This window comes from Chrysochloris asiatica, unplaced genomic scaffold, assembly GCF_000296735.1.
Source record: "Chrysochloris asiatica unplaced genomic scaffold, ChrAsi1.0 scaffold00069, whole genome shotgun sequence".
In the NCBI taxonomy this organism is placed as follows: Eukaryota; Metazoa; Chordata; class Mammalia; order Afrosoricida; family Chrysochloridae; genus Chrysochloris; species Chrysochloris asiatica.
The window spans coordinates 15,923,789-15,939,937 of NW_006408587.1; the positions used below are offsets into that span (position 1 = coordinate 15,923,789).

The 16,149-nt window shown below is 38.3% G+C and overlaps 1 protein-coding gene across 1 annotated transcript in view; it reads left to right on the forward strand.

The window, feature by feature from the left end:
* ERP44 (endoplasmic reticulum protein 44) overlaps nucleotides 1-11,704 on the forward strand; it is a 127,316-nt gene extending 115,612 nt beyond the window's left edge. Inside the window, exons 11-12 of the mRNA XM_006864723.1 lie at nucleotides 8,912-9,014; nucleotides 11,483-11,704. Of these exons, the coding sequence (XP_006864785.1) occupies nucleotides 8,912-9,014; nucleotides 11,483-11,584 (205 nt within the window). The 3' untranslated portion in view covers nucleotides 11,585-11,704. The remainder of the gene's footprint in view (nucleotides 1-8,911; nucleotides 9,015-11,482) is intronic.
* The last annotated feature ends 4,445 nt before the right edge of the window (nucleotides 11,705-16,149 follow it).

Genomic DNA, 16,149 nt, shown 5'->3' on the forward strand with positions numbered 1-16,149 from the left:
TATATATATATATACTAATACCTCTTAATAGAGTCCTGGTGTGGCGCTATGGGTTAGTGCGCTGGACTGCAAGGTCATTTGAACCACAAAGTTGGTGGTTCAAGCTCGCCAGCTTCTCTTCAAAAGCCCTATAAGGGTCATTATATGTTGGAACTGACTCAACGGCACTTAGGAGTCGTGGTGTAGTACTGTAGGAAGAAGACAGAAGAGGCTTTCTTACCCCATAAGGATTTATAACCTCAGAAACCCTGTACAGGGTTGCTGTGAGTTGGAACTGACTCTGTGGCACACAACCACCACCATCACCAATACCTCGTAAGAGCCCTGGTGGCACTATAGGATTAGCACTGTACAGCTAACCACAAGATTGGCAGTTAAAACCCACTATACACTCTGTGGACAAAAGATGAAAAGTCAGCTCACGTAAAGATTTACAGCCTCAGAAACCCTATACAGAGTCTCAGTGAGTTGGAATTCACTCAGCGGCAGTGGGTCTGGTTTGGGTTTATACCTCTTTGAACCACCGTTTCTGATATATGATAAGTGTTATTATGAAGCTAGCTGTTTTATTATTGTTAGATGCAGTTGAGTCTGTTCTGTCTCATAATGACCTTGTGCATGACAGAAGGAAACACTGCCCGGTCCTACACCAACCAGTGATACTGGGATTCAATTGCAAGTCTGTCAGACTATAAAAACAATACAGTGAAGTAGTAGTTTAAATACAAATAAAGTAGTTGTTCTCATTTTACAGATCAGAAAACTGAAACTCTAGGAAGTTAAGTAATTTAAATGGCAGTGTTTTCTATACTGTAATACATCAAGGGAATTTGTACAGTGTTACTGTATAAATTGGGTTTAAAAAGTAGTAGTTGATTAGGAAATCGAAGTATAAAAAGAGTAATATCAATCATTGTAATTCAGCATATTAACAAACAAGAAAAGCTAAGTGATAGTATCAATAGATACAGAAGTATTTGACAATATTGAGAAATCCATTTATGACAGAAACAACAAACTAGGAATATAAAGAGACTTGCTTAATCTGATAAAAGACATTTATGAAAAATCTACAGTTAATATATTTCGTGATCAAGCACAGATGTTTTCCCTTTAAGACTGGGAGCTAGGTGAATATGCCCACTCTCACCGTGTGTATTCAGTATCATATGATAGTCCTAACAAGTGTAATAAGATCATGCAAATTAAATAACACTGGCTTTCTTTATAGATGATATGATTGTGTAGAAATCCTCAGTGATTCTAAAAAATAGCTCCTAGTGACTTTAGCATATCTGCTTAAATGAACAGTTGGGATTTTTTTTTTTTCTTTTTAATACTTTTTTTAGTTCAAGGAAGAAACAACAACAACAACAAATTACCTAAATAAATTTGACAAAATAGATTCAGGATCTGTATGCTAAAATTGTTAAAATGATAATAAAAGAAATCTGAGATAACCAAAATAAATGGAGACATGTATTGTGTTTGTGGATTAAAGACATCAGTTGTCCACAAATTGACACAAAGGTTAAAAGCAATCCCAGTCAAAATCCCCTCTATGCTTGTAACTATTGATAAGCGAGTTCTAAAATAAATATGAAAAGGTAAAGGAACGAGAATAGGGAAAACAGTTTGGGGAGAAAAAAACACAAAAACTTGGAAGACTCACATGACCTGATTTTAAGATGATGAAATGCTCAACTGCTAATAGAAAAGGCTGCTCTGTGGGAAAAAAGATGTGGCAGTCTTCTTCCTTAAAGATGACAACCTGGGAAAACATACAGACACTTCTGCCCTGTGAGGTCCCTATGCATTGGAACTGATTCAGTGGCAATGGGTTTTGGATTTTATAAAGCCCAAATATACCCTCTCTTCATGATCTGACATTTCACAATTACAACACTAAAAAATCTACATAACTTAGAGCTGACAGTAATGAATATCAAGGTGTGAGGTGAGAGTACTTAACAACAACAAAATAGCCATCTCTATTTTGTGATCTGATGGGGCCATCCTCCATTTTTGCCTAGCACCAAATTTTGCATGATGTCCTGATCTTTGTAACCAAACCATTTGAATAAGTGAGGAGTGAGTATAATTACAACGGGGTTATACTGGTGGAAGAACAGGAACAGAGGCCTGTGGAATAGAATAGAGTGTAGAGACAGACCATATATATGTGGTAAATTGATTTCTTTTGTAAAAGATGCAAAGCCAATTTCTTGGGGAAAGAACAAACTTCAGCAAATGGTGGTAGACCAACTGGACATCCATGTGCAGAAAAGAACTGCATTATGTTCCTCACACATATGAAGAATTAACTCAAAATTGATCATAGATTTCAGTGTAAATGGTAAAACTTTAAAGCTGTTAAACCAAACAAAGGACAAGCTTTTCATGACCTAGAGCTAGAAAGTTCTTATATGGAACACCGAAAGCACTTTCATAAAAGAAAACATTGATAAAATAAGTTAAATCATAAGTTTTTTCATCAAAAATCTTGCTCTGTAAAAGATACTTTTAGAATATAAAGAAGAGATATGGATGGCAAATAAGAACACAAAAGAGTCTCAACATCATGGATTCAATGAAGAAGAACGTGGCATCAGGATGGGAGGAAGATTCATTTACAACCTGCAATATTCAGATGATACAACCTTGCTTGCTGGAAACAAAGAGGTCTTAAAATACTTACTGATGAAGATCAAAGACTATAGCCTTCACTATGGTTTGCACCTCAATGTAAAGAAAACAAAAATCCTCACAACTGGACAAATAAATAATATCATGATAAATGGAGAAAAGATTGAAGTTGTCAAAGACTTCATTTTGCTTAGATCCACAATGAACACTTATGAATGCAGCAGCAATCAGAGGGCATATTGCATTAGGCAAATCTGCAAAGGACCTCTTTAAAGTATTAAAGAGCAAAAATAGCACTTTTGGGATTAAGGTGCACCTGACCCAAGCTATGGTATTTTCTTTTCTTTTCTCTTTAACTTTGTGTTGTGAAATGAGTGAAGGTTTGTAGATATCGTCAGTTTTACATGCAACAGATCTTACGCTTTGTTTTATCTCAATGATTACAGTCCCCTCGCATTTCCTCCCTGTGCTTCCTATTTGCATTCGACCCACTTTCCATCCCTTCTCAATTTTGTACTTAGTTGCCCTTTTGATTTTGAATGATTGACCATTTCATGGTGAGTATACCTTACTAGTGTTGTTGACCTGTCTATATGCCTACCCACTGCTTGACTAAAAATTGGACCACAAAGGTGTGCTCCTTTCCAGACTTGAAGGGTGGTCAAAGGCCATAGTCTTAGGTTCCTCCAGTCTCTTTCTGACCAGTAAGCTTGGTCTTTTTTAATATATAATTTTGAATTTTGTTTCACATTTTCTCCCACTCTATATGGTACCATCTAATCTGATCCCTTTCAAAGCAGTTGGCAGTGGTAGTCAGGTATGGTCTATTTCTTCTGGTCTCAGAGTCATGGAGACTGATACTTACATGTTCCATTAGTCCATGAGACTAATTGATTCCAAGCATCCTCAGTTACCATCACTGTTTCTTCAGCAAACCGTGGTATTTTCAATTGCCTTCCATGCATGTAAAAGCTGGACAGTGAATAAGGAAGATAGGAGGATCAATACATTTAAATTATCATGTTGGAGAGAATATTGAAAGTACCAAGGACTGCCAGAAGAACAAATCTGTCTTAGAAAAAAATACAGACTCTTCCATGGTAGTGAGGATGGTGAGATTTTGTCTGGTAATTTGGACATGTTTTCAGGAGGGAACAGTCCATGGAGTGGGATGGAATGTTTGGTAAAGTAGAGGGTCATCAGAAACGAGGAAGCCCCCCCCCAAGAGATGGATGGACATGGTGACAGCAACAGTGGGCCCAAACAGCCATCATGAGGATGGAGCAGGACTGGGCAGTGTTTGTTCTCTTGTGCAGAGGGTCACGTCGAGAAGTAACCGACTAGTCAGTTCGTAACATCAACAACAAAATTGTTAGTTTATAGAGAAATGCAAATAAAAGCCGGAATGAGATAACATTATACATCATCTGTAGTAATTGAAAATACTGATGAGATACCAGTTGTTCATGAGGATGTGGGACAATCAGAACTCTCATACATTGCTGGTGAGATTATAAAATGATACAGCCATTCTGGAAAATAGTTTGTTAGATTCATAAAAAGTTAGAACATACACCTACCATTTGATCTACTATTTGTCCTTTAACTATAAAACTTAGTTCGCCAAAAAAAAAAAACAAAAAACCCATATACAAATGTTTAAAGCAGATTATTCATAACACCCAAAACCTGGAAACATCCTAAATATGTAAATTATGATATAGCCACACAAGAAGGAACAAACTTTTTTATGCATACAACAAAATGGATGCTTCTTAGATTGGGTATGTTAAATGATAAAAGCCCATCACTGATTACAGATGTATGACTGTGTGTATATGACATTCTGGAATAGGCAAGATATAGAAACACAGCAGAACAGGGGTTGCCAGGACCAAGAGGGCCTAGATGGGGCCAGCTTAAGGAAATTCTTTGGACTGTTATAATTGTTTTGTATTCTGTTTATAGAGTTATTACCAGATGCCCCACATATGTTAATAAAAGTGTAATCCTAAAAAAGTGATTTATAAAATTAGAATTCTAAAGGAAATTTCAATGTTTCTCAACTTGTATGCATTTGTGAATGCTCATGTAAAGACATGTACCATTTGTGCATTTCACTGTCTAAATTTTGCATCACCTAAAAATAAAGCATTGTAAACAAACAAAAGTGTTTGGAGAATGGGAGAAAAGCACTTATGTGTTCCAATTAGAAAAGTGTACTCTAAGGTGTGAACAATAATTACACTTATCATGGCAAGGATCCCTCTGTTTTCCTTTTTAGCAGGTAACCATGTTGTCTGTTTTCTTGACAACTTACTGTTGATTCACTGATTGTTGCTTCCTACTGGCCACAAGCTAGATAAAAGCTCTTTTGTAATCTGGTTTTCTACATCAATTCAGATTTATCCTATTTCCTTTTTCTTTGCCTTTTTCACACAATTCTCTCATCGGTTGACCAGCAAAAACAAAAGAAAAGAAAGATCATGTTAAGGAGAAATGAGTCCTGAGTGTTCCCTCTGAATCTGTCACATTTAGCATTTAATCATTCACCAGTTGTTTCTTCAATAGTAGAAACAGTTTGCACTATTGGTTGTGATTATCTTTGGGCCCATATAAAACCAACGGGGCTTTTTTCTTAAACTTTGGAGCCCATTTGCAACGCTATGGATTGAATGGATATATTTTAGTGCTTTGCTGCGGGTGACACTTTGCTACTGGTGACAATAGATGATGTCAGATTAAATTTAAATTGATCTCCTCTCAGTGCTATCTCTGATGCGTGTACATTTACTTCAGCACCAGAGAACCTTTCCGAGCCATTCTGTCAATACAGCTACCTGACAGCCATTTGTATTTGTAAACTGTGCATTTGGTACCTGCTGGTCTCTGTTGCACTGGAGCTAGTGGGGAGCCAAAGTGGGTATACAATGAAGTTATTGGTTAGTACTTCTCAGTGGGAGTTATTGAAGGGAAGAAACAGCACTTGCAGGACCTCAGGGGAGGATAAAAAGAAAAAGAAACTGGTAATATTAACACAAGCCTTTGCTACCTAAAAATAGTGATTAAAAAAGTCAATCAACTTTACCCAAGGAATAAAGGTGTTTGTGGACCTGCATTTTATTTTTGTGGTAGGAGAAACAAAGGGATTCTGTTTAAGATGTATAATGAATTAAAAAACCAAGGACTCAGAAGACAGGCAGTTCATATGAGGAAGAAAACAGACAGGGGAGGTGGGTGGCGTGGGGTGGGATTAGTTTCTGAAGAAATTAAACTAAAATATAAGTGTCCTTTATTTATCAAAGTAGAAAAACAAATTGTAATAATGAAAACTGACGAGTGTACTAGCAAGACTTGGAAGAGCAGACAGTAGCAGCTAAAATGGACTGATGTGTTATAGGTATAATTTGCCTACACCTTGTCAACAGTTCTTTTGCAGTCAGTGTACTTTACTGGATTCTATTCAAGGAAGTAACTCTAACCAAAAAAGTCTGATAGATAAGTTTCCTTTGTTCAGAGTGGTCTGTCCTGCTGCTACAAAGTATGTCTCTGTATTGCAAATTGGGCAAATGATGTCTATATAAAGTGGAAGTTGTGTTTCTTTATATATCATTTTCCTTGCATTTTTGAAGCCATCAAAGTTTTTTTCATTTAAGGAACTTGCCATAGTGTGCTGTATGAAGACTTCAAAACAAAACAAACAAAAACACCCTTTTTGTAACATAAGCAAAGCAACAAAGACTGGTTTATGGCCTTGAGAAGTGGTCTGCTCTTCACAGTGCTAAACTGACCAGTGAGGCTGTAGGTGTGATTGCAGAGTTTATGAAGACATTTCCTCTTGGGTTAAATATTGTTTTCTTTCCGGAAAGGCTACACCCTAGTTCAGACTAGTCTGATGAAAGTAGTGCTTACTAGTAGTGAATACCTCATGGATCTGCATCTCAAAGAGGCTGCAAACTCCAGGTTAAGGACTCAGGGTTCAAATGTGGAGATGGAATGGTACTAATAGTCTGTTTATTGGTTCACATTGGTTCCTGGGACTGCTGTGATAAAGTGCCGGCAATTGGGTGGCTTAAACACAGAAACGTATTCTCTAACAGTGCAGGAGACTAGCCGTCTCTAATCAATGTATCAGTGGGGCTGTGTCGTTCCATGAAAGAAACATGAAGCTTTCTGCTCCCATAAAGATTTTCAGCCTCGGGAACACTGTACATTGTCGCTATGAGTAGGAATCGACTCACCGGCACATCATCACCACCACCATGTTCTCTCTGAAGGCTGTGAAGAAGGCCTCTTCACTCCTTGCCCTTCTGTGGTTTCGGGTGTCCTTGGCTTGTGGTCGATACATCCCTTCTCTGCCTCCATCTTCCCAGGCCTATCTTCCCTCTATCTCTGTGTGGCTGTCTGTTTCTCTTCCGTTTATATAAGGACACCACTCATACTAGGTGAGGGACTACTTCATATTCTAGTATGTTGTTGTTAAGTGCCGTTGAGTTGGTTCCGACCCATAGCGACCCTGTATATAGGGTTCCCAAGGAACAGCTGGTGAGTTTGAACTGCCCACCTTGTAGCTCAAAGTGACTTTGCAGTTCAGCGTATTAATAAACAGTGCCACCAGGACTCCCCATTATTATATCTGCAAAATTTGATTTCAAGTAAGTTCCCATTTGTAGGTAGCAGCGGTTAGGATGTGTCCATAATCGGGTGGCGATGCTCAGACTCTCAGCCGTGCTCTAGTTATAAAGTTGCTTAGTTTTTAATGGTCAGTCTCTAACACTTCTTCCCCTGGAACCTTGTTTTATTTAGTGTGATTTTACAGAATGCATGGATCTTTAGTTACGTATCTGTAGTTAAGGAAAAAATATAAATGCCCAATAATAAGGGATCCTTAAGTAAGTGTGGATAAATGCTGGCGGTTTGAGTTCACCAGCCTCTCCTCAGGTGAAAGGTGAGGCTTTCTGTTTCCCATGAAGATTTAAAGTCTCAGAAACCCTATATGGAGTTGCTAAGTTGAAACTGACTCAGTGGCACTTAGCAGTAACAAGTAAGTACAGTATCTTGATACACTATGTTTTTGTTGTTCAGTGCCATCGAGTCGGTTCCAACTCATAGTAACCCCGTGTAGGGTTTCCGAGGAGCAGGAGGTGGAGTTAAACCTCCGATCTTGCAGTTCAAACCAACCTTGTGGTCAAGTGCTTATCCTGCAGCGCCACACCAGTACTCCTGTGTCCTGTCATGGTGGTGGTGTGTCAAGAACTCCCATAATGCATCTTAATGTTCAAATGGTTGATGTGGAAAATGGCTGTGAAACAAGTACAAGTAGAACATAAAAGTGGGTGTCTAGCTACCGAGATTATAACTGTATAAAAGTGTTATTATATCTACTGGCCTCCAATACATAGGGTAGAATAGTCAGATAATTGGTAAAGTTTTAAAAGCAAAAAACAAAAAAAAAACCTCTTGTAAGTTGTTAAGGAGTCCTGGTATGGTACTGCCAAGTCCTTGTGTGGCGCTTCAGTTTAATGCAGTGGACCGCCAAGTCGATTTGAACGACAAGGTCAGCAAGTCAAACTCACTGGCCACTCCTCAGAAACACTATACAGCAGGGATAAAGAACCATTTTTCTGCCACGGGCCATTTGAATATTTATAGTATCATTTGCAGGCCATACAAAATTACCAACTTAAAAATTAGCCTGCTATGTTAGGTAAAAAATTTAATTAAGTCATCCCTAATAAGGAGCTCTGGTAGCGTAGTGGTTACGAATTGGGCTGGTAGCTGCAAGGTCAGCAGTTCGAAACTACCAGCTGTTCTGATGGAGAAAGATGAGGCTTTCTGCTCCCATAAAGATTTACAACCTCAGCCTCGGAAGCCCAGTGTAGGGTTGCTGTGAGTCGGAACCAACTCCATGGTACACAACAACAACAACAACAATGTGATGGTTGGAGTCCTGGGGTGGCACTGCAGATTAATGCACTAGATTGCAAGGTCAGCGATTCAAGCTCACCAACCGCTCCTTGGAAACCCTATCCAGGGTTGCTCTGAGTCAGAACCTACTCAACGACACTTACCAATGACAACAGTCTGATGGCTGGAACCATGGTTGCCTTGGCAGGGCCAAACCAAATGATTTGGGGGGCGCTATACAGGGTCACTATGAGTCTGAGCTGACTCAAGGACACTTAACCACAACAGAGTTATTAGATAGCATTAAGTCTATTTTAAACCGTTTAAGCTAACTTTGTATCATGGCTTTTGGTTTTAGAGTTCCTGGAAAACTCAGACAGTTCATATTTGACTTGCATTCTGGAAAACTGCACAGAGAATTCCATCATGGGCCTGATCCAACCGATATCGCCCCAGGACAGGTAGGACTCTTAGCTGTTTTCACTGGGGACTCGGTTCTCTTTCAGCTGGCCTCGAAGATGACCTACAGCTGTGGCATAGGCATGAGTTTCAGCTCCTGGGAGTCTTTGCAGAGAAATTCTGAAAGAGACTCTAGAGAAGATACAAACTACACTGTATTTTCATTCATCTTTAAAATGTTAGGCCTTCAGAAATGTTGAAGGAATGTTATCCTATAGTATTCTTGATCTTCATGGAATATGGTTATAAAAATATTAAATAGAGTTGGCTTCAATTAGAAGTAGGAATTGGAAGCCAGTAGATCAGGGGAGAGATGGATAGATTCCATGGCTTGTTCAAGCCTCCCCTGTAGCCAGATGATTGGCTGTACTGTAAAGAAATGAATGATTTTTTGTTCTTGTCAAACCATCATCCTAAGAGCCCTCGTCTATATGGGATTCATGATGCTCAAAATTTAGGATTTCATGTCACTTTACCATGTGTTACTTAGAATGTCTGAATTATTTATCAGAATTTTCTATTTGCTGTTTTTATAGTTATTTTTTATTTTAACTTAGAATTTTTCTATTTCTATCTTGTAACTTTAGTTATAGTAATTTTTGTGTTCCTGATTGATTAAGCATCCTTGAGTTCGGGTAGTATAAATGGCTAAGAGTCGACTCCTAAATATGATACTAGGAAGGAAGTTGATAGATACCAAAATCCTTCTATTCCATATGTCTAGAACTTAACTCCATTATTTGGCTCTCCATTTATAAAAGTGAGGGAGAAAACTGAATGAATTTTTCTTTACCATATTTTGGAGCCAAATTAGGTTCCAAGTCAAGAATTCCCCATAGAAATCTAATGAAATGCTTTTTACTTGAAATCTTAGATCAGTTTTCCTTTGGTAATTAAGCAACTATAGAAAAGCATACAAACTTTCTGTTGGCAAAAACCCGACAGTGATTATTTTCCTCAGGAAAGAAGGCCTGAATAGTATTTTATGTAATATAGTAGGAAAGGAATCTTGGTATGGCGCTGCAGAATAATGCACTGGGCTGCAAAGTCAGTTTGAGCCTCAAGGTCAGTGATTCAGACCCACCAGTCGCTCCTCAGAAACCCTATACAGAGTCACTATGAGTCAGAACTGACTTAATGGCACTTAACAACAACAACAAATATTAGGAAAAGGACCTTACAACTGTTATATGTTTCTTTTTGTTTCAGTTGACCAATCAGACAATATACTTCTGTGTTTTATTTATTCATCTTTGTGTACCAGCATACAGTAAACACAAAATACATGTTTATTTTATGATAATATGATTTCAGGGTATTTAATCCAAATCTCCATCTCACCAAAAATATATGCATAGATTGGGTGGGATGAGAGAACATGTTTCCCATTGAGGAAATATATGAATTGTATACCTCTGACTACTGAGGGGATATTATATGGCAACCCTCTCTGCTCTTGTGCTCACTATATATGGAGATAAAGTATAGATTGCCTTTTCTATAAAATACCTGGAAGTCACTCTCAAAGTTTTACTGTAATTCTGTCTACTGGCAGTCTATGACAAGTAAAATACTGTAGAAGTTAATCTTTCTCATTATACTCCCTGGATTCCAGGCAACTGGTAAATAAGCACTGTGTCTACAGAGTTGTTGTTGTTGTTGTTAAGTGCCATGGAGTCAGTTCTGACTTATAGCAACCCTATATAGGGTTCCCAAGGACAGCTGGTGGGTTCCAGTGCTTAACCTACAGCGACACAAGAGGACTCCACTAATCCTCTTAGTAATCATTTATGAGTAGGCAGGGTTTGGACTTAGTGACGTGCAACCTCTAAAGAATACTACAGGCCTACCTACCCCAGAAATATGATGGGTTCAGTTGCAGACCACCACAATAAAACTAATGTAGCAATAAAGTGAGTCACACAAATTTGTTTTTTGTCCCCAGTGCATTTGAAACTATTTTGTAGTCTATTAAGTGTGATAACATTATTAAAAAGTTTGAAATATTGTGAAAATTATTGAAATGTGATACAGACACAAAGTGAGCCCAAGGTCTTGGGAAAATGCTTGCTTGACCTTGAGTGGCCACAAACCTTTATATATTAAAAAAAAGTCCTTGTCTGCAAAGTATAATAAAGTGAAGCTCAATGGAACAAGGTCTGCCTAAGAAGAGAAGTACCCAGGTGTCAGCCGGCACCAACAGGTCCCCAGCTGCTGTACCTGGAGAACAGACAGGGCATTTGAAATGAGGAAAGCAGATATCACACTTACCTCTTTTCTTTGGTCCACAGTTGCTGTGTTTTATTGATGAATCAGCAAATACCTGATTGGCTGTACTGTAAAGAAATGAATGATTTTTTGTTCTTGTCAAACCATCATCCTAAGAACTATATTCTCTAGTTCAATAAATACTCTAGTACAAGTCCATAAAATAGATTGATATGAAAATACTTTGTTGTTCCTTTTGTAGGAATCCCAAGATGTAGCCAGCAGTCCACCTGAGAGCTCCTTCCAGAAGCTAGCACCCAGCGAATATAGGTACACTTTACTGAGGGATCGAGATGAGCTTTAAAAACTGGATAAACAATTGGCAAGCCTTTGAAACAGCAACATCAACTTATGTGGTGGAAATAGTAAACCTATATTTTCATAATTCTGTGTATTTTTATTTTGAATAAACTGAAAGAAGTTTTGGGTTTTTATTTTTTTTTCCCTCCCCCTGACTCAAAAGGCATCATCATTTAATATCGCCTCTTTTTAAAATCAACTAGGGTTAAAAAGTAAAAATCAGAGGCCTATCTTTGCTTTCATTCTATCCTGTAAAACTTTTACAGATCAAGTAAAAGGTGGCATTTTACCCGAGACATACCGTTCACTTGCACTACTGGCTTAGGGAGGTCTTTAGAGTGTTTCCTGTGGAGTGTGTGCTTTCCTTTCTTTTCTCTTCATATGACCGGTTCTGTTGGTATTTTCACTATCACATTTCTCAAAGCTAAGGGGATATATATTCTGGATACTTGGGAGGGGAATAAATTAAAATGCTCACACTGTGTACTGTGTCTTACTGATTGGTCGGATACTGCTTATGGTAGTTTTTGGACTCTTAGTGCTTAGCTTAAGCATACTATGAAGAGGAGGAGAGCCATAAACCAGAATATTAGGCAGGAATTGTCCTTATGCATTAAGAAAAAGAAAATGAAAAGTGTTATTAAATGTCTGTGTGTTTATCTATAAAAGTAGCATATGGATGGCATTTAAAACTTCACATGTATTCTACCTAAATCTGAGAAAGGGAGCAGGTTACCAGTGTTGAACTAGGTGGCCCTTAAGCCTCCTCCGAACCATGGGACTTCAATTTCCAAAGAGGAAAAAAACCAGCAGAGAAAATGTATTTCAATATTTCTAACCTCTTTCTGTCTTGTAGAGTCTTTCTTGTAGCTGAATCATTCAAAAACAACAACAAAAATGAAGGATCATATAGGCTTTTTATTTCTTTCCCTTGTAAAATAGCCAGAGGATCCTGCCCTTTCTGAATTCTCTGACTTCCCAGGCCTGTGTTGTACAGTCAAATGGGTCCCTGTGTCAGGCCTCAACACTGCCAGGGTGGGGACCCTCCACTTTCTATCAGGAAGCCCAAAGCCAGAGGACAGACAGGTTCCAAATGGACTCTCCTCTAGGCCTGGGTCGGTGCTATGGGTCAAGAGTCGTTTTATACTTGGGATGTAAGTCAATCCCAGTTTGGGGAAAGATTATTTTTAAGCTTAAAAGGTTGACATGTGCCATTATATGTAGTATGTAATATATGTAACATCTTCCAATTCTTTTAAAATAAAAAGTATTTATAATGGATATTTAATGATTGTTCTTTTTAAAAAATCAGCTTAGAATTCTTAGTATGCATGAGTTAGCCATAGTTTTGTTCAAAAAAGTAAATGATGTTGATAAGATGGTCAGTGGCATGTTGAATATTTTCACCAGAGTGTGAATTAGAAAAAAACAAGACATAAAAAGGTTGATTTTTAGTTGTGTCCTCATCGTTGCTTTTAATCAATCATTTGAATGAAATCACAAGCATTGAACAAGCTAGGCCACAGGACCAAAAGCAGGACATAAAATTAACTGGAGTACATTTGTAATCATGAATTTGCTTCAGGACTGAGTTGCAGAGACTGGGTTTGAGAGTAATTCTTTTGAAAAAGTTCTCAAGGAGGACATGTTCAATGTGATTTAAGGTAATTGAGTGGTTGTTTTTAAAAAGTGAATGGATTAAGAAATACATTAAATAGGCTTCATGCGTGTTGGCATAAGACTTGTTCCATTGTCTTCTTTAGACTGTGAAGCCAGCGAGGGCAAGGACACAGGTTTTATGTCTGCATCAGCAGTGCCTGTATTTCTGGGCACTTTGTTATTGTTAAGTGCCTTCCCAAGCACAGCTGGTGGGTTTGAACTACTGACCTTGTGGTTAGCAGTCCAGTGCTTATCTGATAGCACCACACCAGGACCTCACAGTGTATTATATATGTAGGTGTATTTTCTGCAGGTACAGTTATATGTGCAGGGATATCTGCTGCCAATCATTTTTCTATTCCATGAATTCCTGGAGCTTTGTTCTTAGCCGCTGTTTTCATTGCAGTGTGGACTTCCTTTATTACCAGTGGTTGTTGATTATATAATGCCTCTTGAAATGACTGAGCATCAGCCAATTCTTTTTGGTACAGTGGCTGTATTCCTTTCTTTTTTTTTTTTTTTTTAAGATTACTGCTTTAGTCAATATTTTCCCCATAAAATCCTTCAAATTTTAAACCCAAAGCTTGATTTTTTTCTTTTTTTTTTTTTTTCCAGCTTGAGAAATGCTAAGTGTGTTCTTCCCTTTTGGTTTTCTAACTCCAGGTCTTTGCATATTTCATTATAATACTTTTTTATAATACTGTTATTTTAAGCTGCCCTTTGAAATTTTCTGTTGAGCACTTTTACTTCCTCATTTCTTCCATTCACTTTAGCTTTTCTATGCTCAAGAGCAAGTTTCAGTGTCTCTTCTGACATCCATTATGGTGTTTTCTTTATTTCTGTCTTTTTAATGACCTTTTGCTTTCTTCATGTCTGATATCCTTGATGTCATCCCACAACTATATGACCGTCAGTCATTGGTGTCTAAGGCATCAAATCTGCTTGAGATGATCTCTAAATTCAAGTGGGATATGTTCAAGGTCATACTTGGGCTTTTCTTCAGCTTCAGCCTGAACTTGCATGTGAGCAATTGATGGTCTGTTCCACAGTTGGCCCCTGGCCTTGTCATGGCTGATGATATTGAACTGCTCCATCGTCTCTTCCCGTAGATATAGTCAGTTTGATTTCTGTGTATTACATTTGGTGAGGCCCGAGTGTTTTATGTTGTTTTAAAAAGATGTTTACCATGACTAAGTCATTAGTCTTGCAAAATTGAATCATGCAACCTCCAGTGTCATTTCTGTCACCAAGGCCAAGTTTCTCTCTACTGATCCTTCCTCTGTTTCCAGTCAACATGCATTCCATTCACCAGTAATGATCAGTGCATCTTGATTGCATGTTTGATCAATATCAGACTGAATAAATTGGTAGGATTCAATTTCATCGTCACCAACTTTAATGGTTAATGTGTATATTTTAATAATACTGGTATTAACAGGGCTTCCTTGTAGTGTTAAGGATTTTCCTCAGGCAGCATTGTAGTTCAAGATAGATATTGAAATGTTCTTTTTAATGATGAGTATGATGCCATTCATGTTCAATTTGTTATTCCTGACATAGTAAACCGTATGATTGTCTTAATTCAAACTGGTCACTACCAATCCGTTTCAGCTCACTAATGTCTAGGATATTGCTCTCTATGCATTCCATTTTATTTTTGATGACTTCTAGTTTTCATAGAGTCATACTATGTACATTCCATATTCTGATTACTGATGGATATTTGCAGCTATTTCTTCCCATTTTGCATTTGCCACATTAGCTATCAAAGATCCTGAAAGCGTCGTTCCATTCACATTGTTAGGGCCACTCGCCTTTGAGGAGGCAGCTCTTCTACAGTTGTCTTTTGAGTGCCTTCCAACGTGAGGGGCTCATCTTCGGGCACGATATCTGACGGTATTCTGCTATTTCTAAGGTTTTCAGTGGCTAACCATTCAGAAGTGGTCTGCCTTTCCTTCTTCCTAGTCTTCGTCTTGAAGTTCTACTGAAGTCTGTCTACCACAGGTGACCCCACTCATACTTCAATAGCTTCCAGTACCACAGCATTGTTTCCAATGTCACAGTAACACACAAGCCACCACAGTATGACAAACTGATAGATAACTGGTAGATATAGAAAGAGAAAGTCAAGAACTCAGCATTAGTCAGTAGTAACCCAGTGCTGTAAACAGCTAACTGTTAATCTAGTCAGCCCAAAGGTACCAGAAACGCCTGGTTATCTACTTCTGAAAGGTAGCAGCCTTGAAACCCCTATAGCAGTTCTCTGCACATGGGGTCGCCATGAGTTGGAATTGATAGCAAGTAAAAGCAACAGCCACGACCCAGTGAAAATGTAGACTTCCCCTCTGTCTGATGGCCTGGTCTCGGGCTCCTCAGCTGTGAACAGGACATTGAAGACCAGACTCAAGAACACAGTCCAGGTGCTCCCACTGCCTTTGCTAGTTTTTGAGAAATTGTTCTAGTCTGAGGGGACCATAAAAGATGAAAATTCACATTAGATTAAATTCGGAAAGAACTTTGAAAATTCAAATTAACCAGGAGACGGAGACAGGAGAATGGGCAGCTGAAGCCTGTAGCACAGCTGTCTGTCTAGAGAGCCCGCTGAGGAAGGCAGGTGTCAAAGATCAGGTTCAAAAAGAAACACTGACCTGGTAAAGCCCCCAAAGAGCAAAGTGAGATAGAAGATCATGTCTAAAATGTTAAAGCGAAAATGAACTTAAATTAGTGGAAAATGCGCCAACTTCTCAAAAGACAGCTTTTTGTTCGTTTAACCCAAGTCAGGGCAAAAGAAGAATGGATGAAGGAGTGTAATAAGTTGACAATTAGTAAAAGCAGAATGACTCCATTTTTCTTTTTCCTGTAAGAAATATATGGGTGCTTCAGAAAGTTCAATAAGATTCCCTTCTCTTT